General features: G+C 38.4%; 2 protein-coding genes and 3 non-coding genes across 6 annotated transcripts; 1 reads left to right on the top strand and 4 right to left on the bottom strand.

The window, feature by feature from the left end:
* Nucleotides 1-3,081: 3,081 nt before the first annotated feature.
* Nucleotides 3,082-10,392, top strand: LOC103708984 (sulfite exporter TauE/SafE family protein 3-like). Of its 2 annotated transcripts, XM_008794118.5 has the most exons (12): nucleotides 3,082-3,706; nucleotides 3,821-3,980; nucleotides 4,584-4,784; nucleotides 4,866-4,930; nucleotides 5,019-5,046; nucleotides 5,130-5,215; nucleotides 5,293-5,379; nucleotides 5,459-5,509; nucleotides 5,611-5,832; nucleotides 9,523-9,616; nucleotides 9,807-9,947; nucleotides 10,101-10,392. In XM_008794118.5, the coding sequence occupies exons 1-12, from the start codon at nucleotides 3,491-3,493 to the stop codon at nucleotides 10,184-10,186; spliced, it is 1,437 nt and encodes a 478-aa protein (XP_008792340.2). In that variant the 5' UTR covers nucleotides 3,082-3,490; the 3' UTR covers nucleotides 10,187-10,392. The 2 variants fall into 2 exon arrangements, with proteins under 2 accessions (XP_008792340.2, XP_089781714.1); XM_089925588.1 differs by lacking the exon at nucleotides 4,584-4,784 and having other exon boundaries at nucleotides 3,362-3,706.
* A 1,017-nt stretch (nucleotides 10,393-11,409) lies between these two features.
* On the bottom strand, nucleotides 11,410-17,168 carry LOC103708983 (uncharacterized). Its single transcript, XM_008794117.6, has 6 exons — nucleotides 16,911-17,168; nucleotides 13,304-14,395; nucleotides 13,045-13,107; nucleotides 12,735-12,955; nucleotides 12,131-12,237; nucleotides 11,410-11,740 (listed from the first exon to the last, which is right to left on the bottom strand). Exons 1-6 carry the CDS (start codon nucleotides 17,029-17,031, stop codon nucleotides 11,626-11,628), a joined length of 1,719 nt encoding a protein of 572 aa, XP_008792339.2. The 5' UTR covers nucleotides 17,032-17,168; the 3' UTR covers nucleotides 11,410-11,625.
* A 5,194-nt stretch (nucleotides 17,169-22,362) lies between these two features.
* Nucleotides 22,363-22,458, bottom strand: LOC113462844 (small nucleolar RNA snR60/Z15/Z230/Z193/J17). The gene has a single exon (XR_003386040.1). It is a non-coding gene; the product is annotated as a small nucleolar RNA snR60/Z15/Z230/Z193/J17 (small nucleolar RNA).
* A 93-nt stretch (nucleotides 22,459-22,551) lies between these two features.
* Nucleotides 22,552-22,630, bottom strand: LOC113462846 (small nucleolar RNA U83). Its single transcript, XR_003386042.1, has one exon. It is a non-coding gene; the product is annotated as a small nucleolar RNA U83 (small nucleolar RNA).
* Nucleotides 22,631-22,900: 270 nt separating this feature from the next.
* On the bottom strand, nucleotides 22,901-22,996 carry LOC113462845 (small nucleolar RNA Z43). The gene has a single exon (XR_003386041.2). It is a non-coding gene; the product is annotated as a small nucleolar RNA Z43 (small nucleolar RNA).
* Between the last annotated feature and the right edge of the window lie 2,932 nt (nucleotides 22,997-25,928).

The following is a 25,928-nucleotide window of genomic DNA, read 5'->3' as shown; positions in this document are numbered from 1 at the left end:
ACCCCGTTCTCAGCGGGCCCCAACGCAAATCGTCCCGTCATTCCATGAAAATTACCGTCCTACCACCTGGCACGTTCTCAACAACGAAGGGCGGGATTAATGATAAAAAAATTTAATTCAATTAATTCATCACTGCTTCCAGTCAAGAAAGAAGAGACATTTTAGTGACAACTTATTTGTGTATGAAAGCAAATATAATCTCGATATCGTGCTGGATTAGCAGGCTGGATTACTCTTTGAATATAATCTCAAGTACAGTTTTTTTTTTAATTTTGCTGTACTGAAAAAAGTTTGAATTGGTTCAGTATAGTTTGATATGTAGTTTGATGCTACATTCTATTTTTTTATAAAATATACTCTTATTTATAAAAAAAATTTATAAGAATTCTCATATTCGACATGATGCTATACTACTTATATCGTACTATATCAACATAACAAATTTTTAAAATGGCTATATACAGTCTCGTAGCATTACTTTTTAAAGATCTAAATGATTTCATTGACACAACAAATAAGTTTTAATATTAAGTAAACTATATATGTAAAACAAAATTTTCCGTTGTATTTCTAGCAAATTCATTTCATCAAAAAAATAAATTGCAAATTATACATTTTTTTTTGTTAAAACTATCCATCTAATTTGCTACAAGCAAACAAATATATAAGTATTTTTATCAATCATAGCATCAAAATTTGGATACCACTCTTCTAATCAAATATTATATATATGTTAAGCAAATTTTGACCAAAAAGTTACATCCAATCTTTCAGAAAATCATAATCTTTCATATACTTAATCTACGAATATAAAGTTATGTTTAGTTTCAGTTAGGTTTATTTGGACTAACCCATAGCACTTGAGTCCTATGGAAGAAAAAAAATCAACATCAAATTAAGTAGAAAATCCGTTCTTATTTGATTATCTAAGCATACCTTATGAGAACTCGTGCGAGTACGTATTTAGTTTCATATCGGTTATTCGTTAAAAAAATCTTAGATATCTAGACATGATTAAAAAACTCGAAAAATACTTTTCGACTAGCATTTTTAGATAAGGTGCAGGGGCGGCCCAAAACATTTGGGGGCCTAAGGCGAACTCACTAGGAGAGGCCTTTTTTTTTTAATGATGAAAAATTTTAATAAGTATAAAATACTTTAAAATTTTCATACCCACATTCATATTTTCTATTAGACATTTTAATCTAAAAATAATATTATCAAACAAAGCAATTAAAAAAACACCACAAACAGATTAAAATATAAAAAAGTTGAAAATGATAAAATTTGATTGTGTCAAAAAAAACAAACTCAGGTCCCGATAAGTAGTGCCGAACTTGACGGGGAGAAGAGGCCGAATAGTGCCGAACTCGACGGCGAGAAGAGGCCGAACCGCCGAAGCCACAACCAACCTACAATTGGACAAAAAAAAAATCAATTGTAGTGTCTCTAACTTGACTAAATCAAAATCAATTGGATCAAAAAATTAATCAGTTGGCCATTTATTTCCTTAGCTTTTTTCATTATTGTATAACATTAAATGCAATAAGCCAATAACAACAACTCAGAGAAAAACTCCATGAGATAAGCCATGTAAATAGTCAAGAATCCTTTGGCAAATAAAATAACAAATACCATGTAACAGGGGCGGCCCAAAACATTTAACTCCATGTGAAATAGACTCAATAGTCATTAGTGATTAGTCAATAGATAGGCTCACCACTGCGGCACTGCCTGGGAATTGGGATGCTAACGGAGGACGGTGGTCCGTGGATTTTGAAGCGGAGCCGACGAGGCCGGAGCCACGGAGCGGTGGAGCCCGAAGGTCGGAGGAGCCGAGGACGGCGAGGAGGAGAGCTGGAGAGGAGATCCGGACTCCAGAGTCCGGAGCAGGGGCGGTCGAGCCTCAAGCCGTCGACGGGTTCTTGCTTTCTTGGAGCCGGAGGAGGAGCCGAGGAGGATGGTGGGCCAGTGGCCTTTAGAAGTTTAGAGGCTAGAGCGGAGCCGAGGAGCAGGAGGCCGGAGCCCGGAGCCGGAGGCTGGAGGTCGGAGGAGCCGAGGACGGCGAGCAGAGCTGGAGAGGAGATCCGGATTCCAGAGTCCGGAGCAGGGGTGGTCGAGCCTCAAGCCGTCGACGGGTTCTTGCCTTCTTGGAGCCGGAGGAGGAGCCGAGGAGGACAGGGTCCTTTTGAAGTTTAGAGGCTAGAGCGGAGCCGAGGAGCCGGAGGCCGGAGCCCGGAGCCGGAGGCCGGAGGCTAGAGGTCGGAGGAGCCGAGGACGGCGAAGTGAAGTGAAGAAGCACTGGGGGGAGAGCCGGAGAGGAGAACTAAAGAAGCCGAGACTGCCGAGAAGGTTCAGCCGTTCAGCAAAAAAAAAAAGCACCGATGGAGAAGGGGGGAGAGAAGAGGGGAGCCGGGGAGGAAATGCCCGTTGCCTGTCTCATCTGTCGTAGGTCGTAGCCATGCCCGTCGCCCAGGCCGTAGCCTGTCTCAGATGTCTGTCGTCGGGGAGATAGGGACGCACTGTAGCGGCGTAGCCGTCGCCCATCACCCTTCTAGCTTTCGGATGGGAAAGCTCAAAGCTGTGCGGCCGTGCAGGCAAAAAAAAAAAAAACTCTCCACGAGTCCATGGGCAGAATGGGGCCTTCCATGAGCCGGGGGCCTTAGGCGACCGCCTCAGTCGCAGTCGCCTAAGGCCCGAGCCGGCCCTGATAAGGTGCTACATTGTTATAAATAGTATCATAGCAGACCCACTCATAGCCTATGCAGACTAGAAAATATTGCAGTATGGGTTTATTGAATTTGTCCACGAACTGATTATGGTACTTATGATTAGATTTGAATAAATTTGGATGCTTAGTCTAACGAGGACGTCATAGTTTAAATGGGGAGTAGCGTGTGTTTAGTCTCAATTGATTATTTACTGGAGAGATCTTGGATGCTTATATAAAATTAAAGAACCTAAAAAATATTTTCTAACTAGTTATTTTGGGGAGGTTCTTGGTTGTTATACTAAACCATACCACTTATTAAATAATTCCATCCCTTAGACTATAAACAGAAATCTCGAATATCTTAAGTCAGGGAAATTTCCGTAAACAAAATTTCATACCGAGAGTCCCGCTTCTACGTTCGTTGAACTGCTCTACGGTCATGCCCCAGGACCCGACGGGAGCGGACGGAGAGCTCGACCGTTACGGGGCGATTGGCTCCCTTCGATTCCTTTCGGACATCCCGCGCCTTTCTAAATTTAGACCGGTTTCATCTCGCTCCGAGGGTTCCGCAGGAGTCATCTCCTTTCTTCCCCGTTTCTTCAGAGGAACCTGTTTTTTTTCGTTTTACCTTTTTCGGTGGGTTTATAGGTTTTCCGGCCGGATTCCGCTCGAGTTCTGGTTCAAGGCGAACAGGATCGCCGGAAATCTGGTAAAGATAAGATTTTTAGGCGTTTAGGATAGTAGGGGAAGATTAAAGGTGGGATCTTTGGGTGGGAGATGGGTGGAAGATGGAGAAGGTTGGGAACGTGGGTTGTGGGTGCTCTCGGCTTCTTCTTGGCATCAGCGGTGGTATCGGCAGAGCGGGGCCTCAAGATTGGTGGTTTATTAGACGATGTTAGTGCCGATGGGGAGACGTTTGTGTTTAGTTATCTTCTCAAGGCGCTGGGTTTCTTGTGGCAGGCCGACGGATCTTATTATCACCACGTTTGGCCGGTAATTCCTTTCAAGCTTGTTCTTCTATGTTTATTTTTTTTCCTGTTTATTCTGGAGTAAATGGATTAGGGATTTTAGCTGTTATTGATGGGATTATATTGTGTTTGGTTATAGCCAATGGAATTCGGATGGCGACTTGTGATAGGTTCGTTGATTGGGTTCTTCGGAGCGGCTTTCGGGAGTGTTGGAGGTGTTGGTGGGGGTGGAATTTTTGTTCCCATGCTTACACTTATTGTTGGGTTTGATCCAAAGTCATCAACAGCATTGTCAAAATGTAGGAATTTCTTTCTGTTATGTTATTTCTAACCAAGGGAATGCTGTTCATGAACTCTTCTCTGGTTTTCCTTTTCTTTCTTTCTGTTTCCTCTTTTATTTATGAAAAGTTGCTTATTTCCCTTTTTATTTGAATGAAGATCTGCTATCTTAAATTCTTATTTAATCCTAGTCTCGGTAGTAACGCTGCATGACATCCTATTATCTATTGCCAATATAGGTTTATTTTTTGTAAAATTCATTTTTTTTTGTTACAAGAGAACTTGAGTATTGTGGGAAGGTTACACTTGGATTGAATGCCAGTTTATAGTTTATTTCTCATACTATTTTCAATCATTCAGTATAATTTTATCAGCCTACAGTTTGTTGGATTGGCTGCTCAAAAGAAGCATCATTCTGTTTAGCTTGTTTGCTTGAATTTGCTTTCTAAGGTCAGGTTTCTTTCTTCCCCCCATTCATGGAGACCATTTAAAGTGGGTAATTTCTTATCATCCTCTATGTTTGTTTTAGCATGATATTCTGACTGATATTTGGAGTAGAAGATTTTTTTTAAAAAAAAAATAATTCTTCCATAAAAATTTAGATCTTAGTGCTCTTTGACCAGGTATGATCATGGGCGCGGCTGGGTCAACTGTCTACTACAATCTTAAGCTGAGGCATCCAACTTTGGATGCACCAATCATCGATTATGACTTAGCTTTGCTTATTCAGCCAATGCTTATGCTTGGGATCAGTATAGGTGTCATTTTTAATGTGATATTTCCTGACTGGATGGTTACGATTCTCCTAATTGTCCTATTCTTAGGTAATCGGTTATCTGATATGTGCGATCATTGTGATTTTGTTAATGGGAGCACCCTTTATATATGCTGATGGAATTTTACAGGCACATCAACCAAGGCATTTATGAAGGGGGTTGAGTCATGGAAGAAAGAGACAGTGATGAAGAAGGTATCTCTCCTACAATCACCTTCCTTTTAGCTTCTTCTATCCTCTTCGTTTAATAATAATCCATCTGTTTCTTCTTTTCTTGTTCTAGGAGGCTGCTAAACGCTCTCAGCCCAGCAGTAAGCATGGGAGGAATATGTAATACCCTGCTTTTGTTTATGTTTTAGAAACGAGTATTTCATCGCTCTCTCATTTTATCCAGGTGGTGGGAATCAAGAAGAAGAATATAAACCTCTTGCTACCGGTCCAAGCAATGATGGAGAGGTTGCTGTGACTGCAGAACTAGAGGTAAATTAGTAGCACAGATTGCTTTGCCCCTCCTAGTTGTTGGACTTAATACAGACTATAATCAGTAACCAGCACAGGTACCAGTTCTTCAGAATGTTTGCTGGAAGGAGCTTGGCCTTCTTGTCTTTGTATGGATATCATTCCTCATATTACAGATCACAAAGGTGAGTAATTGGTGAATAAGTTTTTAGTGATCTAAAATAGCAAGATTTTTTTTGATTGGTATTGGCTGTACACTTGCAGAACTATACAGCAATATGTTCCATATGGTTTTGGGTTTTGAACTTGCTGCAGGTACCATGCCTTGCTTCCTGTCATGTGTTTAAGGGTCTAGATAGTTCTAGTCTTTCAAATGGCTTTATGAATATGAAATTTATCATCCTGTCTTTTTGCAGATCCCTGTCTCCATGGCAGTAACTTTATACGAAGCAATTAGTTTATACAACGGAAAAAGAGTGATTGCATCCAACGGGCATGAAGGGACAAACTGGAAAGTCCATCAGTTATTTATATACTGTTCATTAGGTGTCCTTGCTGGTATAGTTGGGGGACTGCTTGGACTAGGAGGAGGCTTTATTTTAGGTCCACTCTTTTTGGAGCTTGGCATCCCTCCACAGGTTTGTATTTTGTCTTCGCTTACTTTCATAGAACTGCCAGATTATCATATATGTCAATTTTTCAGTTCATTTGAATTTTTATCTCGAGTGACCATTTTGCATATTGTACTGATCTTACCCATTATTGTGTACCTTATTCTTTTGGTATGTATATTTCTTGTTTAAGCAATCAAACTTATGTTTGCTACGTTCTGATTAATGGATCTTTTGTACTATGTCTTCCTTGCCTTGCATTTGAATACATATCTCCTGCTGTTATAATTAGCTCATGGTATCGTTGTTGTAGAAGGTCTGAAATTTGAAGAGGTAGTGTTGGAGTGAATCCACAATCTCATTAAGGAACTAACCCAAATTAATGTTAGAAAGGATCCATGCGCTGTGGACACTTAGTGGTGCCAATATATAAACTTGCTAAAACACAATTCATATGTGTTCATACAAAGAACAATAAAATACATGTATATGGTATAAAAAACGTACAAGGTTGTGCATTGCTTTTCAAAACTCACGTAGATCCTAGACCAACAGCTTACCACAAGAAATGGATCTCACACAATATGTGTTCAATCTGGCTTCAGGAGAGGGGGAACAGAAACAATTTAGTTTAGTAAGGAAGGCATGAATAAGATTGAAAAGAAGTTACTGAGAATGCAAGTTCTATAGATCATGTGAAATTATGGTCAAAGAGCTTGACTACTGACAACAGTTTGCGAACAGTCGCATGTGCTAAAGCTCTCTATGGACAGGCCTCGAGGTAATCTGGTTGGTCAGTGTGCTAGTTGATAGAGTACTAGTAAGAGCTAATAGGATCCTGTATAAAGGCATTTGCAAGCAATGAAGGTGTTCAGATATCCAACACTGCAGGTGAACTTTGGTTTCTTCAGAAAGTCATTACTCATTAGCAATATTGCGGATCACTAGCCAGCATTTAATATGGTGATATGGGTAAGTGAAATTTTGATATGGTATCAAGAAGATCTAAACAGAGCCTGATCAAATAATGATGCAAATGCATGCAGAATTGCTGATCATCCTATATACAATGGTACACGTGCCTTCCAGCTTCCACTGAAAATTTTTTAGGAGATTGGAGTATTTCCCTTCTGGTGAGATAAAATTGCTGAACAAGTTGATTAGAAATACAGAAAATAAACTGATGAAGTCAACTGACAGCAAGGTAGATGGATAAGTGATGCGGGATGAATGCGAGGGATTTAAACATAAGGATTATCAGTAAGTTATGTTGATTAACTAGCCTAATAGCAGCAGGAAATTCAGTCACATATGGGATAAGAAAACATTAACATGAGCATAGTAATTTCAAGACTAGTTACCCGCATGTACTAATTCATTTAGGACTTAGAAGAATGGACCGTTGTGGTTGAGAAACCACTTGATTAGGACACTTCCTTCAATAAATCAGACCTAGAGTTGAGGTTTACCAAACATTGAACTTCTGGATTTTTTTTGGAGGAGGATCCTTGATCTCACTCTTGAAGGTTGATGATTGGATGACCAAGCTTCATCTTCCGTTGCAACAGGGCCCTTTTGCTATTGGTTTGGAAGGATAATTGACCCAATGACATGGAGTACTTTAAGGACCTGCAAAGAAACAGGGATTAGAACTTTGGCGTGAGAGGGGAATGGAAATCACAAAAGAAAAAGGAGGCGAGAGGAGGTAGGGCAATGGTGGATGTGGTTGTAGCTTTAGGGCCTCACGCCCAACTTGGAACAAGGGCCTCACGCCCAACCTTCTCTCAAGGTGACAAAGCAAAATTGCTAAGGAAGAAAGAAACTCTTTTTATTCATTCATCAACTGAAATTACAAGATATCATGAGGAGGTATTTATAGACTTTCCTCATGATTTGAAATTTAAACACATAATGAATGGCGCTCCACATTTGAAGGCTTGGTTGCTAGAGAAAAGAAAAGAAAGTTGGCCGGCTTTAAGGGGGAGGATTTGAAAAGTTGTTGGCTCCCATTTGAAATTTTCTTGCATTTAAATTGTGGCCGACCTCTTGGACTTTGAATTTGGGTGACGTGTCAACTTGTATGAGGTGGCATGGTGATTGGTTCTTCTGATGAGGTGGCATGACGTTGCATTGGTTTCTTTGATGAGATGATGTGGTCGGCTCCTTATGCTTGACTTCATCCTGGTTGGCGTGCTTCCATTGGTTGGAGTGGTGGTGAGGTGGCCAGCTGATGTTGATGTGGATGCCGAGGTGGTGCTCCAAGGGTGTGCAAAGGTGGTGGTAGAAACATGCAACATGTCCTGACTTGGCTTGCTTTCTGACTTATTGAGGCTTGCTTTCTGACTTATTGAATTTATTTACAGGACTCGATCAAAGCCACAGTGACCTTGAGTTAATTGATTGGAGTCTTTTCTGGATTCTGGTGCCCGCACCAATAAGTGAGGTGTGGAGCAACGTTCAAAGCCACATGCCAATGTTGCAAGATATGTAGGTTGTAAGCGATGGAACCATTAATAGATTTCCTATGGTTAGACAGGCAGTTAGGTCTTTTTATGCTTTAAGAAAGCAAGTGTTGGCGCAAGCATAACCGTGAGAAGTTAATATACAAGAAGCAATCAGTCCTGAAGATGTGGATCTCAATGCAGCATAAATATGGTATGAATGTTCACCAAGAGTTATGACTACGATGAGTAAATAACACTACGTAAATACCAGGCAGTAACAGGCATTTTGTTTCAAACTGAGGCCATCGAGTCACCTCAAAAAACTAAGGCCATTAAGTATGAAGACCAAAGTATAAGTATGTGCCTTTAGAAAAGATGGACCCGTTAAGCAAGGGAAAAGCATGAAAAAAAATAAAGGTTTTGTGGAAAGGTAAATGGCTTAACAGTAATTCTTTCTTCATGGGGTTGGAGATCCCAGATTTTTCAATGAGGTGGTTATCCAGCTAATAGATTTCCACAGATTTCGTAAGGTCTAGATTCTAGGCTTCAATTATGGGATAGAATTCATAAAATCACATTAGCTTAATAAGCTATCATGCTCAGTTTTCAAGGCTTACAACCTTCATGGAATGATGTTAATGTGAAGAAAGGTTTAGAGTCATTTTATATGTGTTTTGGTTAAATCATCAGACTTGATAAAGATCAGTTTTTCCTTGGAGAAGCTGAATGAAGAATTAGAAAGTAGAAGTCCAGAGAGGGAGAGGATTTTGATCAAATCATACAGGGACAGGGCTGACATGTAATCTTTTCTGTTTCCAAATTTTAATTGAATAAGGAAAGCAGGTGGGCATGCATGGGGAGTAACTAGTTAATAGTTGTTACACGAGAATTAAAGCAAAAGAGGATAATGACATAGAAGGGAAGATTTCCCAGGATTGCAAAAAGACAAATGGATAAGCAGGTGTGGGGAGAGGGAACATCTAATGTTTTCTTGACATACCATGTTGACATATACATCTTCAACAGAGTTCAGTTAAAAAGACCTTTAACACTGTCATATCAAGCGGAGCAAGAAGTTTGTTTTTTTATGTTTGGATGTTCAATGTATGTTTGTAAACTTTATAAATTGGCCTAAATCAGGCATTAGGATGTGCTTGCTGTATGCACATCCTATTGAAGTCGTTACACTGTATAATATGAGAATTTTAAGCTGTTTCTAGATGTAGATATTTTGATTTCTTTATCTCATGTATTTCAATGAAATTTTATGCAGGTCTCAAGTGCAACAGCAACCTTTGCTATGACATTCTCCTCATCCATGTCCGTTGTAGAATACTACCTCCTAAATCGTTTTCCTGTCCCATACGGTACTACAACCCGCTTTCCATTCTCTAGCACAAATAGAATAAAAAAGTAAATTACCTTTGGCTTGTGACTAATTGCCAAATTGATTGAGCAATTGGAACACATCTTAGGTCAAACAAGGTTTGTGAACTCCTTCCTCTAATTCTCGTGCCAGTTATTGATGTGTTAGGCTGATCGTTGTTGATTTGGCAGCTCTCTACTTTGTCACGATGGCAGCAGTGGCTGCCTATGTGGGCCAAAATGTGGTGAGAAGACTAATCATTCTGATGGGGAGGGCATCACTTATCATCTTCATATTGGCTTTCACAATCTTCATCAGTGCAATCTCATTAGGTAAATGACAAACAGACGATTGACTCCTTTTCCAACTGCAATTGTTTTAAAGTTAAGATATCAAGGAATAATGATAAAGGATTCTACTCTCTTCTGGCTGCTTCTGTTCTCTAGTTTTCTTATGTGCCCTGCACCTCTTAATGCTTTCTACAGGTGGAGTTGGAATTTCAAACATAATCAGAAAAATCAAGCATCATGAGTACATGGGATTTGAGAACCTCTGCAGATACCAAGCCTAGGAACAAGAAGGGAAAGGTTTATGTTGAGTTTGATTGACTTTGTTTCATTATGTCCGAGCTCTCAATTCCTTTCTTCAGGAAGGGCCCCAAGATGTGGTCCATTTAGTTCCATACTAACTACCATCAGGATCTTTTTTTTGGCTTTTTAAAATGAAAAGAAAATTTTTGTTATATTTATTCCAAGACATCATATTTTGTCTTTCCTATGCTCAGGGGTTAAGCTGCCTGTCATCAAGATTGTTTATTTTGTGCCTTCTTAACCAAGTTGCTGATTTATGAAACTTGGAATCGGCTCTGCTATCACCTTGTGTATAGAACCTGGAGTTAAAATTCTCAGCATGGACCAAAGGTCATATGCCACGCTGGAGAGGGGTGTGTGTATTATATACGTACATACATACATACATATATACACACACACACATACATACAAACATGTATGTATGTATATATATGTGTGTGTGTGTGCATGTGTGCGTGTGCGTTTTTCTTCCCCCAACTAATGAAGAAATCTTGGCAGAATTGCCACATATAAAATTTAGCACCAACAAAGAAATACCCCACTTGTTTCTCGAGAAGAGATGGGAAACATTCTCAACTCTAGACACTCAAAGATTCTTTTTCAAACCTACTCCTATTTTGAGTCAAGAGATAGATAAATACACACATCCCATTGCATTGATAGAGGTAGAACTAATAGACACATCCTATTCTTTTTCAAGAATTTTTTTTCTATAGATCTGCCATTTCTTGAGTATATGTGTGTGTGTATATGTGTATAAAGGAACATGACCCTTCGCAACTTGCGAACATATATACATATCATCTACAGTCACATGGCCCTGCACATCTTGACTGTATACGAAACCAAACTAATTCGGATCTCTCTTAAGGCGAAGAGTCCAAGTCAAGCTTAATGCAAGTCTAAGCTTAATTTAAGTGCAAGCCAGTCTCACTGAAACAAGTTTAGGCTTGGTTCAAGAAAGAACTTGTCTAACATCCCATAGAGCCTGCCAAGCTCATCCAATAACATCCCCTGTAGAACTACTCTCGCCATGAACAATCTTAAAGGTTCAGCCATGCAAATGTCTTATCTGTATCTCATTTTGCATTATCCAAATGTTAAAACATTCCCTGAAGAAGTCACTTTGACTGCCTCTTTCAAATTATAGATAGCAACAAAGTGCAATTGGACCCCAGAAGTGGTTGCAAGAGAGAGAAAATGATATTAAGAGAAATGGAATATTGTACTTCAATTCAGATTAATTATGTAGAACAATGAGTCATGTCAGAAATAATTCAGACAAATTGACACACTTTCTAATGGTACAAGGATAATCAAATAAACCTTCATTCCTAAGTCACAGGAGTGATAAATGCACAACAGGATTACAAACAAGGCATTAATTAGATAAAGAAACAGGCATGCTCGGATGAAATCAGAAACATGGCACGTTTTCTGTTGTCATGATCAAGTTGCATGTGGAGTAGATGGATGCTGCTGCAGCCCTCACTGCATACTCCTGCTCATGAGCCTCGGATTTTTTCAATTTACTGAGAACAGAAAAGCAGTCAATCAATACAGTATCATCATATTGAATGACATGAACAGCAATTGCATAAGTTTAATACATGTCAATTACAATAGAAATGAAGCATGATTCTCCTTAAAATAGCTTAAAAACATGACTGATCTTTTATCTTCTTTCTGAGGATATTTATAATGCTAAAGCATCCAAAAAAAATTCTGGCTCAGCAATAATTATTTGCTTTATTCAAGTAAGTGGCTTCCTCTTTAATAATGCTCTCACATTTAAAGAAGATATTCATAAAAAACATCCAACATGTAGAGCTACGACAATATAATCTGCACAATTTTTAAAGCAGGATATCTGAAATGGAATCAAGATTCTTGTAGTTAAAAACTATGAAATCCTGACAAACCTGGAATCCTCTGATGAACCAAATTTTGATAAGCCTTCCACACAAACATAATTCAGGCCTTTCTGACAATGCAGTTGCATTTCTTGGACTTGTTTCAACCAGTTCTCCTGAAAACAACCATATTTGTCCATTTATTGCAGAAAAAGGCAACATCTTAAATAAGTCAATCAACCTATGATTCATTGATACTCCATATGAATCGCATTACATGATCTGCTTGCTTTAACGTATTTATTTGGGACCACCATACAAGTCCTGCTCCAAACATAGTGCCATATATATCAAAGAGCATTCACTTCCTTACTTCAGAGAAATATGGCAATCAGCTCTTCAAACCAATATCCTCAGTGTCCAAACGTTAGGGCTATGCTAGCAGCACCACTGTTAGAATTTATTATTATCGATGGAAACTAAGAAGGAAACCACACGGTTCTTTTTTGAAAAAAAAAGGTTATCGGTAAAGAACTTAAAATTAAATCAAAATAGATATGTTATACTACAAAATAGATGCTAATAAATACATAATAAGATAACACTTCAATGATGATATTAAAATCACTAATTATCTAAGAGTCAAACTATAAAATCTTAACAAAATACTCACCAAATGTTTTCCCTCCTCGTACAGTGCTTTATCCATCTGACTGAAAAGAGATCTCCATCGTGCAACATGCATCTCTTGGGAAGGTTTCTTTAAACATTGAGCCTCAGAGGAATGCACAAACGAGGGATCATTTTCTTGGCTAAATGAGAATTCTGTTGATAATAGGTAAGGTAATTCTGTTTGGATAACATTCCTTACTCTCCTCCTGCTGCGCCTCAATGCTTCATGCATGAACAGACTCTCAATTACAAAATACGAGCATATTAAACTATATTCAAAAACTTATTCTTCAAGTTTAACAAAAGATTACCAGCAAGACGCCCTTTGATGTCCTGCTGAAGTAGGTCCAGCCACTGAGAAGAAACAGTAGCAGCTGTAAATGAAAAAAATGTCAAATTAGTTCATCTGCAATTTTTAACACATTTTACATATCTTCCCTTTCACACGAGGTTTCTGGAAGAATTTGATCAACTATATAAAAGGCCAAATTCTCCAATAATTTGTGATGATATCAGCAATCAAACATATACAAACTCAAAAGAGGATATCACATACTTGTTTAGAATTACCTTTGAGTGATAAAGAGGTAATGTTATCTTGGTTTGCAGAGTGATAGTCAGTTGATGCACCACTAGCATTTTCTGATGTCTCTGTTATAGCTGATGAGAGTTTCAGGGTAAGTGCATCATTATCATCTTTTGTGCTGAACTGAGTTGTAGAAATTTCACAACGAAACTTGTCTTCAGCCATATGCATGTCCACACCTCGATCCAAGCTGGAAGGAACGGATAGTTTATTTAATGACAGATTCAACTGATTGGTTGCTGAACCATGGGCATAGTTATACGGTTTCCTTCTATCATTGGTGTCATTACTTTCGCTACCCATTTGATCAGTGAATCTGTTTTGTGTTTGACCATCAAGCTTCTCGGACCGCACTATAGCCTCTATTATGGAATGAACCTGTTTGCTATTTCTGACATGATTAATGATCCCAGGGTTCAGTCCAGAAAGAAGTCCACTTGGAGCAGCAATTTTTGTGAACCGGTTAGCCTGTTCTCTCCTTGCAAACTCAGCCTTTCTTCTGAATTCATCTTTTCTCTTTCTAGGCTGGCAGGCACGTTGCTTGGGCATTGGTATGCCTCCATGTGATGATGATAGGAAGCCATTCTGTTTCATTTCCTTCCATATTCTCAAAGGTTCACTCTCCTCCACTGGGCCAGTAGTGCTTCCACTCTCAGAGGCATCTACAGATTTAACCTGTCCCAACTTTTTGTAGGGATAAAAGGGATTCTGTTCCACCATACTTGAAACCTCTATAGCATTAAGATCCACACCAATGCCCACAGAATTCAACTTATTGTGTTCACGCTCTTCATCTACTTTGGCAGGGAAACATGATCCACTAGTTTCCTTAGTGCATTCTGATACCGTGATGCATCCCACATTTGCTGAGGAGTTTGTAGTGCCAACCTGACCCAAGCTCAAATACGCTGCATCCTGTCCAAGAGAACCTTTGCCTGCAGTCCCTGGTACAAGTTTATCTGAAAGCATAGATGCATTTGCCTCTGTAATTTGAGATACTTCCTCTTCTTTACTTTGATTTCTAAGTCCCTCAGTTTCTTTCATGTTAGAGGATTTCATATTACAGGTTCCAATTCCTGGAATATAGACTTAGCGGTCAGGCACAGGTTTCGAAACAGATGAAATCAACAAGACAAATGTAAGAACAAAAGAAGAAATATGATTTCTTTGCATCATCAGCAGATATCAATCTTTACACAAACTATGTTGAGACTACCAAATCAATGAAGAAAAAAAGTTATGAAGCCTTATTATATAAATTTTAGTTTAGCATATTCCCTTAAGAATGTGAGGGCTTACAGTCAAAATACAATGAATCCAAAATTATGGTGAAGTGGTCTAAACAATTAGAAGCAAATGAATTTTGCAGTAAGGTATAGCATAAACATATGATGAGACTTACAAACAGGTAGATGGTGAAAGCAGGCAGTCAGCTGCAGGAATTTGTATGGTGTCTCAAGTGTACACATGAAGTGAATAGCACATAATAAATACTATTTCAAAAGTAACAGAATTTATAATCTAAATTAGGTACATAAAACTTATTTTTCTCCTTGAATTCAAAAGCTGAGGTAAAGATTATCTGAATTCCATAAGTATTTTGCACTATACGGTATGCTGCTCACTTGCTCAGTCACATGATTAGCTTTGATAAGTTGTCACCATGCTAGAAAATGCAAACTTGTTGGATTACTTTACAGGACAAATGGGATATTGTGTCAATGATCTGCATTATTCATGAATTGTTTACACGTAGGTTATTGCTTTACAGGATTAGGCTTTCCCTTTTCAAACAACAAACTTATCATCCTCCTCAAACACCATCTATCCTTAGATTTCCAAATTATTCCACTTCCTTGATGCACCTATACCACCATCCCAAGTCCTCATGTATCCAAACTCCAAGGCTGCGTTTGGTTTGGAATAAAAAAAACTGGTATAGTAGAAGCTGTGCGTATGCCAATTTTTTTGGCTCCACATTTGAATAGCAAGAGAACTTTATGAAATAATTTTTGAATGATGACTTCTTTTTCACAAAAAATAAAGTGAAAAACAGGCATATAAGGTGCCTTTATGCCGAGGAATGGCTTATGACAGCTCTTCCTTGGAATTATTGTACCTATCATAAGCAAGTTTGAACAGCATAACTATTCCTCGGTTATACCTTCTTCCCAAATGTTGTCTGCCAGGCATAAAGCTTATTCCAATATGCCTATTTTATGTCTGAACCAAATGGAACCCTAATCTCAAATTATCTATCAATGACACCACCAACCTTATCACCCCACTAGAAGCCCCATGATCATATCATCCTCCACCTTGTCATCCTCAACATGGCTACTCTTTCATTTACTTGTTCGTTTATTTTGAGAGTGAGGACCGGAGGAAAAGCTAGCTGAAATCTGGTGAGGGTGGTCCATAAGAAACTAAGAGATACCATGTAAACTATTTCTTTTAACCCCCCATAGTAACACCAAATTATGAAAATGTACAATAGACAACACTGGAACCTAGCAAAAAACATGAGAGATTTACTGCATTTCCAAACCATGACAAGAAGAAAAAAGAATATTTGTTAGAAATAAGGGAGGGCATGCCCATTGCCCATCCCGAGTGCTAACTGCATTATGTAGTTATCTAACTCCCTCTTGAAAAGAATAACACCTTGTTAAAAAAACAAGACATCAAATACGTGAGAATCAATCTTCTTTTCCCCTTCCATCCTTATCTGCCATCATTGAACCTGAGCGACTCTTGGGCTGTGAGAGAAAATCTCTATTTCAATAGTAAATGGATTTCCAGCTGCGAAATCATCCCATTCAACCATCAAAGTAAAAGAGCACGACAAGGATCACAAGGAGAAGCCTAGAGCACGTAACTCTAGCCAAAGAAAGATCCTAGAAACATTGATCACATGCTTTCATAAGGTATGTTATTGATTAAATTTTTCAATAACCATTTGATTTCCATCAATATTAAAAGAAATAACGAAAGTAAGAGATGCCCAAAGTTATCCAAGCCTATTCATCCAAGAGATCAAAAACCATATCCGAATCAGCCAGATTATCCATTCAAGGCTGCAAGAACTAAAGCAGGTAACGTTAATATAAAACAAGAAAGCATAAATTTTATAGCTACTGAAACATCATAAGATCCTTATAAATTGAATTCCTCTGATAAAGCCACTCAAAATTTGATCCGCATTCATGAGCCTTTCATAAATGGAGATCCGTACGGAGCACCAAGAATGACAAACCAATATCAAAATTAAAACTTTGTCACGGTTTTTCGAACAGAATCCAGCCATGAATAATTCCTGTCATCAGTTGTCCACAAACCCACCATAGAAAGACAACAGCCTCAGTTTATACATCAAAACGAATCTTTTGACCCACCGAATTCGCCAGAGAATTCCAACAAACCCCTATCATATAACAGCAATAGAGAGAGAGAGAGAGAGAATGGCAGCGGGGAAGGAGAGGGAGACAGCGGGTCAATACGAGAGAATGTGTGGAGACCTAGGGTTCTGGCGGGGGTAGAGAGCGAAAGAGATCAAGAAAGCAGGAGCGAGGGAGGGGTAGGACGCCATACCTTCGTCGGACGCGATTCGCCGGAGCAGAAGACGAGGGAGGGATCGGGAGATCAGGATCGGAGAGAAAGAAAGACGAGGGAGGGATCGGGTTGGGGGCGGGCGGAAGAGAGAGCGACGCATGCAACTTGGCGTGCGCACGCGCCGAGCGCTTGGGTTTCAAATTTTCAAAAACCACGACAGCACGGCGAAATCTTTCGATCCGAAACTCGCAATTGTCCGAGGGCAGGGGGTTCAAATGACTCATAACGGTTTTGGAGGTTACCGTTAGAAACTCTTATCATTACCACGTGCATATACCCATTTGGTTCATTTAAAAGAAACAACAATATAATTATTAATACTTTATATACGGTTAATAGACAATAGTAACACTCATTCGATCTCTCCATTACTTCGCTCTTCAACTATGAAATTTTCACTGGTCGCCTTAACCAGGACATGTTGATCCCAAAGTTTTGATCATTTATTGTAAAATTTTAATTGGGTATCCTAACCATTTAAGCGATGTTTTGCACAGGCAATAATATTATTATCTCCAGAGGAATAAGAACTCAATTAATGATATCAACCTTGGACGGGTACACCTAAGATATGGTATACAAAAAAAATATTTCGAAACAAATATATCGATGTGACAAAGCTTTATATAATTATTGTTATTTAACCATCATCATCTTATAAAAGTCATCATATAACAACCATTCAATTGATGTTTTCCATATTTATCAGATTAAAATAATTTTTAAAAACTCAAATTCTTATATTAGTTAAAGATATTAGTTTGGAAATGATGATATTTCCAGCAATTGTTATTTTTTATCATTTTTTCTGCAATTTCTCATTATAATGACTAATAACATTGGTAGTGATTTATTATGTTTTTATAACCAGAAAACTCCATAAAGAGCTAAAGTGAGCAAAGATTTTTTTTTTTTTTTGGTATATCGACTGCTCACACTGCTCCCGCATGAGCACAGCAAGCTATATTACTAGCAAAAAGGCTACATAAAGCAGAAAGATCAGAGAACTGTTGGGTTTAGAGAAATTCTCCAGAATGATGAGCAGCGAATGAGGCGATTCAATCAGCAGCTTGATTTGCCTTCCAAAGGACATGCCTGACTTGGATAGCACGGCACTCCCGCATCATTCATCGTGTGTCGCTTAGAAGCAGGTACTCTGCCTCCTCCCACCCCTCCTCCTGTAAGCACTTAATCAACGAGGCTGAGTCCTCCTTCAGAATGATTAAGCCAGCTTAGCACATTTCTCGTATAGGAAAACTCCTCTCATGCTGCCCTGAGCTCCGCCCCAAATGCCGAAGCTTCGAAGGAACAACATCCCCCGGCAGCAATCAGCCTGTAGCTGTGGTCTCTGATCACAAATGCTGCTCCAGCACTATCACCACCAGCAGGCAGGCTCCCATCGAAATTCACCTTAAGATGGCCAGAGGGTGGGGGCTCCTAAGAAACAAGAACAAACTTAGGCGCTGTGGCAGCAAAAAGGGGTCCCATGTATCCCTAACCGTCGTAGATAAATCAGACCCAACAGTCTCAATCACCTCCACTACCTAATGGAGAGCCCGTTCTACAACAGACCTCACGAGTGCCCTCCTGTCCTCGAAGACTCTGGCATTTCTGTCCAGCCAAATGTAATGAGCCAAGTAGACAGCAGCAATACGCAACCCTACAATGCTCGGGGACAATATGACAGACCTCACCTACCATAGAGAGTTCCCCATCGCAACACCGGACCCCAATAGGGGAAACGATGCCCTCCTCCAAACCTGAGCTGCCTATGGGCATTGAAACAAAACATAACTGACAGTCTCCACCGAATCCTGGCAGTCCACATACATCGGGGAAATCTTGACTCCCCTCCTCGCCAGCATGCTCCAAGTCGCCAGGTAGTCCCAAACCACTTCTAGATGAGTAATGCTACTCGGAGGTGAACCCACATCCTCCAGATCCAGCTACCATCGCATTGTCTAGCCACTTCACCCCCCATCACTGTCTATATGTCAGCCGAATACACCCGACCCAGTCACCGCCCACACCTGTCTATCCAATACACCCTAAGATATCAGGATGACAAGTACCCTCTCAACTAATTGCGCCCAAAACCCTCTCTAATCAAGACCTCATCCCACCGGCCCTCCAGGATAGTTAGGTCACTGAATTTGAGCTCGTCAGCCTCACCGAGTCGACCATCTTCGGCATCCAGCAAAGCAGTAGCTTCGCCACCCATTTATCCTCCAGAACATCAATAGACTATCCATCACCAATCATCCACCTGATCGCCGGTAGCACTGACGGGGAGGAGGAACAAATCTCCCACCAAATGAAGGAACAGTGACGCCAGGCCTGGAGCTCCACCCCCGTCGAGTGGGCACCATACTTAGCCCTCAATAAGGCACTCATAGACTATCCGGCTCCAGAATAAATCTAGTGGCGCGTTGCGCAGCTATAACCTCCCGCCTCGCTAACAGTGACTGAACCCCCAAACCACTCTGTCTAAGCAGCTGACAAACTACCTCCGACGCCACCAGGTGAAGGCTTCTCTTGTGCTCTTATCTACTCCACACAAAGTCCCTGAACAACTGCTCTAGAGGCCTCAATAGAGACAGCAGCACCGGTGTGTTCGCCAGCAAGTGCACTGGTATCGAGCTCAATACCGTCCACACTAGGGTGATACGCCCCATCATAGAGAGAGTGTCCACCTGCCATCCCTCCAGTTTGCGTCTGATACTCAGCTCGACCTTGGAGCAATCACTACGCCGAAGACGCCGGCCAGTGATACGAACCCCAAGATATCTCATCATGCCCTCCTGCTTGCCTATGCCCAGGATCTCTTTAATGGATGACTTGATCTGCGGTTGGATCTTTGGACTAAAACAAATAGCAGACTTGGCTCTGTAACACACGGTTGGATCTCTTTAATGAACTCACACACCCTATAACCTAGCCAATCCACTACTCGTGGAAACCAAAGCTCACCAATAAACTGCGCAGAAAGTCCCAACTCATCCCATTATAAGCTCTCTCTCCATGTCTAGCTTGATGCTCATCAAGCTCCTCCGACTCAGAGCTCTCTGAAGATTGAACATGGACCCCTAGCCAATAAAAATATTGTCTGTGATGCTTCGCCCTACCACAAGGGCACCCTGCTCCGAACTGATGAGTCTAGGTAGAATGACATGCAGTCTGACGAAAAAAACTTTTGCCGTAGCTTTGTATTAGGTAGTGCAAAAGCTAATCAATCGGTAGTAACACGGCTCCGTGGCGTCCAACCTCTTTAGAATCATAGTAACAAATGTCCTCTTGCAATCTGCTAGTAGGATTGCCGAACTGAAAAACTGCCTTGTATAGGTAAAAAGATTATTTCTGGAGTGGATTTTTTTTTCAAACTTTGAACTTTATGTTGTTTTCTAATTATTGATTTAACTTGGGTATGAAGATTATATTCCATCCAATATGTTGTTGCCAATTAGGATGTGAAATACTAATTGTGAAGTTTCTCTAATTTTATGACAAAACATTTAAAAATTTAAATAAAAAACTCAATTTAAAAATTAATAATATTGGAAACAATGTCTAAGTTTCTATGAATAAAGAAAACATTTGTTATCAACAATTTTTCTAAATCATGGAAAGTTTATGCACGTTCTCTTAGAAATTAAAAATACATATTAGGTTCCCTTGGGTTGCATTTCTAGAAATTGAGAATGAATTTACTTTTTCTTTCAATCAATGATATTCATTATAAGCTGCTAAATTCTTTCATGTACACAATAATCACTAAAGAGATCTTGAACTAGAACTTGAGTAATTTTATATGATTTGTCCTCAAATTCCTATATCAAGATTTTCTTTGCGAACTAATAAATTGCTTATTTTTATTGCAAATATATAACGCTAAACGAACTTTCCTTCTTCAAAAGTGTTATTGCTCGAATAAAATAAATATAAAACAAATCTCCTAAGATTTGTTTTCCTTCACAAGTCTTAACTCGCTAGTCCATACCAAAGCTCTAATAAAAACTATATTATATCTCAGGAAATTTACAAATGTACATGTGACGCTTATTTATGTATCTAATAACATAAAATCACAATAATTTAATATAAAATGAAACATATTGTTCTATATATGCTTGTATTCACATCAAAATAATTTAATTTTATTCATATAAAAACATTCTGGATTGACAATTAACGTCCAATTCATTAGTAATGGGAAATAGGCTTAGATTGCACTTAATTCATAAGAAAAAAAAAAGATAATATCATAACATTTGTTATGCCCATCCTCCATTTTGCTATCAATAATTGTAATTAGCCTACAAAAGTTCATTGATACATCATCTTGAAGTTCCAAAGAGTTTCATAGTGGCATTACAACTTTTTGCTAGCCTCGAATTATGTTTGATAAAATCTTGAGAACTTGAAGTATGATTTTTTTTTTTTTTGCTAGACCAAGTGGTTCATACAACACATGTGCATGCACCCAATAAAATCAGAAAATAGAAGAATATCAGCTCTCAAGGTAGCTCCCTATCTCTCATCCACAAGATGCTAACCGAAGAATGAATAATTTTCAGTTTGAAATTTTACATCATTTTTAGTTCGAGTCAGATCAAGTCATGAGTAATTCCAACTTAATCCAATTTCTTATTCAGATATTAGACCCATATCCAACCCAATAAAAGATCAGATCAGATCAATGAGTACAATTTTTAACCCAACGGATCATTCAGATCAAGACAGATCAATATATAACCCAATTACCCAAGCCAAACAAAAAAAATTCAAGTACAGGAATGGTCTAGATTGGGTCCAAATTTCTGCTCTCTCTTTAAACTGTTTCCTCTTCTTTAAGTTAAGAATAGAACCCCAAGATGACTTGCCATTCTTACCGTGCATCTTCCTCATTCAGATTACAATGGATGCTTCAATCCACTTTTTTGAGGTCAAGAAAAATTAATTTCTGTTAGCGCCGGACACAGCAACTTGTTTACACCAACAATTATCCAAAACATAACATAACAATTATTCAGAAACCAATGGAGCAAGAAGACATTTAGCCAAGATCAAGAGGAAACATAATAATGCCCGTAGTGCACAATTCAGTCTACAAGAATAATCAACCTAAATCGGCGCCTCTTAAAATCTTCAATAATTTAACAAAAATATAATAACATGGTCAATTCTGGAGCCAAATCTGAGCATCAAACTAGCAGAGAAAAAAAGCAATTAAGACTGAAATGGGAAATACTGCATAATTTATAAGAACAAAAAATCTGCATCCATGTTTCTCCAATCCCTAACTGATAAAATGGCACATACTCAATCATAGAAAATTTCATAAATAGATAGATTAAAAATCATCGATAGGGGGCAAAATGGATAAGAAATCAAATTTGGTGCGTTAAAGGAGTTAGAATTTCGACAACAATGTTAAGGTCGTCAGCTAGGAGCGAAAGACGTTCAAAGTAATCATAATCTACTAAGAGATTATCATTTGAACTATGCAACTGGTCATCAAGCGACCTTATCAATCATCAATTAATCGAAGCCCCCTCCCCACTTGTTTAACCCCAAAACCCTAGATCCAAAATATATTTAAAAAAAGATTTAAAAAGATGGAAGCCTCAGAAGGAAGGCAGTAGTAGGTTTGTAATCATAGAAAATTCAGACAATAAGTTCCACAATCTTCATCACAGACTCCATCAAGAGTAAATAATTAAAAAAAAATACGAACTATTGTCATTTTAAAAGAAAATTTGAGGAAATAACGATCGATCTTGGCAGCAAAAGTGGCCTCATAGAGAAGATTAGATTTCGTCGACACGGATCGATTCAGACATATGCTTGTCATTAAAGTTCTTTAATCATCGGCCCCAACAAAAAAACTAACAACAAAATCAAAACAAAAATCCAAAAATAAAACACTTATCGGAACCATAACCCTACGACAGACTGGGGGGAAGGCGATGGGACTCAGAATATGGGTGGTGATATATCAGGATGGTCGGCAAGGCAACTCGCCGTTACGACGAACGAGACCTAAAACCAGTTCATCGTCATCGTCCCCATGTCCTCATCCCCAAATCGATATAAGAACGGGAAAAGGGAAGAAACCCTAAACTCACGGCGCCAAGCCCACGACATCACCGCGGAGAACAGACGGAAGACCACTCGAAGAAAGAAAGACCCCATGAGAATGGCCGCATCAAGGTCTGATGGCATCTATTTATAGAGGTTTTGAGGGTTAGGGTTTCTACGTTTCCTCATGGTTTTGTTAGGGGCTGCATCCTCACCGTCAATTTTGTGGAATCCACTGCTGGTCGTTCGTGCGCAGGTTCTTGCGTGAATGGACCGGGCCTGGATTCGCAGCCTGTGAGCGCGTTGTTTCCAGAAAACCGACGCCCAATCGAGTTTAGATTGCGCTGCCCTGCCCGATTGGGCTGAAACCGGATGCAAAATTTTATATAAATTTTAATATAGATATAAATTAGATAATTAAATTTTATGATCATAAAATCAAAAATATTATAGTAAATTAAATTAATATTATGTTAATATGATTATTTATTTTTTTAAAAGTTAGTAAGGGTTAAAAATCAAATACTCGAATATGGATCATATGGTTATATATATATATATATATATATATATATATATATATATATATATATATATATTTGATGGATATGAATACAGATACAAATATTAGTTAAATGCTCAAATTTTCATTCATATCCAGATAGATTTGAATACGAAAATAGTTCTGATGGATATTTTTATTCCACTTTTATCCCTACTATTTGGGCTTCTTTTACAAAAAAAAATAAAGAGGTTTTATAGACTCGTCCCTGAATTTTATATTTATATCTTAAAATTTATCTTTTTCTATTTATATAAAAATTAAAATTATTTGCCTATATATAACATCCACTATTTTCACGGTGTGGACCAAGGTTAAAACTAGATAAGGTTATAGAAGGATAATATTGTGCTAAATTTAATAGCGAATGAGGATCAAAGCACGATCTCTTTTTGCTCATGTCGCTCAATATTCATGGGGGACTTGATTGCTAATAACCACTGATAAAAGGGTATGGGTTAAGAAGTTGGCTAAATGCGAGGACTAAGCACTAAAATATCTAAAAGATGAATTTAACATCTTTAGAAGAATAAATACAAAATATTTCATTATCATCTAGTTAACTTAACCTTAGGGATGTATAAGTTCCAAGGCTTTAGGAATTAAAATACAAATAAAACAAATATGGGAATTAATATACAAAGATGAAAGTTCTCAAGAATTAATGTAAAAAAAAAAAAAAACCCTATTCATAGAGTTATTTTTCTAGGAGTTATTTATATTTTTTTTAAAAAAATAGTTTATATAGATGAATAGCGAAAATAACAAATAGTAGCTAATATTTAAAAGATAATAACACATGCAACGGAGTAATGCTTCACAATACCCTTCATTTCCCTGCTCTTTACACAGGTCCCTCGCAGCCATCAAAAATTGGTGTAGTGCACAAGGATTACATAGGTGGGATTAGAGCAGGAATGGGAGTGGGTGCGTCGATTTAATGTAACGAGAGTGTTTATAATTGTAAAACAATTATTCTAATGCTAAAACGGTCATCATCTAAAACCTTCATTGAAGCAATGGATTTGAATGCATGCTAGCAACAAAGAAGAGAGATCTGATAATAAGAGATAGGAGCAGATCTTATGTGATTGTGATTTTTTTTTCAAGATGTTTTTGGTGAGGTTTTTAATATTTCACGTTTTTTCTTGAGGTTATAAATCATGCAAGTAGATGAAGAGTTAAAATGCATTTTTCAATTTTCCACTGTTGTTTTTCACTTATTACATTTTTTTTAACTCACGGCCTGTTTTGTTTGCTGTAAGTGGGCCTCGCAGGTTCCCACTACATTGAGGTGGTTTCGACTGTCTCGAAGCTGAAGCCACTTCGGGCCTTTTCTACCTTTTATTGGACCGGGTTGGAATGCAATTCAGTTTCACTTATAACCAATCAAACACGAGAAATGGGCCCTCGCCCGAGCTGAGTTATCGGATTCATGTTTTCTTAAGCTTAGGAGCCGTTCGGTTTGCAGGAAGCTCCCCACTGGAATATGTTTTTTAGAAAGTTGACGGCCGAAAAAATAGTTTTTGTATATTTGATTAATCATAAAAAAATAATACATTCTAAAGCTTTTGTTTGGTTGAACATCTACTCTCCTAAAAAAATTATATAAAATATCTATTATGCCCTTAATAAATAGAAACATGATACCCCATTCTATCTAAAAACTTCAGATACTTTTGGAGCAAAAAATTTAACCCAATTTTAGCCCATAGAAATTGAACTTTCTTATGTCCTATATGGATTTTTTTTTTCATAAAATATGAGAACCTTATTTATATGAAAAAGGCTATTTTTCATCTCGCTTTTTTGAAAACTCTAAGCAAACATGAGTCACTTTTGTAATTTTTCTTTTTTTTGTTGACCGCACTTTTCCCCTCCTCTCCCCATAAACCAAAGGAGTCTTCAGTCTTTTCAACCTTAACTTGGGCAAGGCTAGAGTTTCAGTTTAGTTTCACTTTGCGCCAACCAAATACCTGAAGTAGGATTCCCTCGCCTGAACTAAATCTGAACGCCTAATTATGGGAAGATAAACAGGCCCTAAGCTTAGTAATATCCTTAACAACCCTCTAAACACACTACATGATGTGACTGACCACTATTTTGAGTTAATATTCTTTTACGCATAGTCTTTTTATTTACAGAGGCAACATTTAGTCAGTCAGCATATTTACGTTTCATATAAATTCGCCATCCTTTTCTGCGATCCACAATTTATACTAGTAAAGTCCACAGCTCCATGACCATCTGCCTCGCCTCTCCTTTCTCTCTCAAGTAAGAGCTGATTATGACCTCCAACATTTCTAAGATGTTCGGAGTAATATACTTTTCAAACAACAAAAGTCACCACCTAGACA

Source organism: Phoenix dactylifera, chromosome 9 (genome assembly GCF_051530095.1).
Source record: "Phoenix dactylifera cultivar Ajwa chromosome 9, Ajwa_hap1_PhDact_Kaust_v1.1, whole genome shotgun sequence".
In the NCBI taxonomy this organism is placed as follows: Eukaryota; Viridiplantae; Streptophyta; class Magnoliopsida; order Arecales; family Arecaceae; genus Phoenix; species Phoenix dactylifera.
Note: the sequence above shows the minus strand (reverse complement) of the source record. Positions and strands in the feature narration are given on the sequence as shown.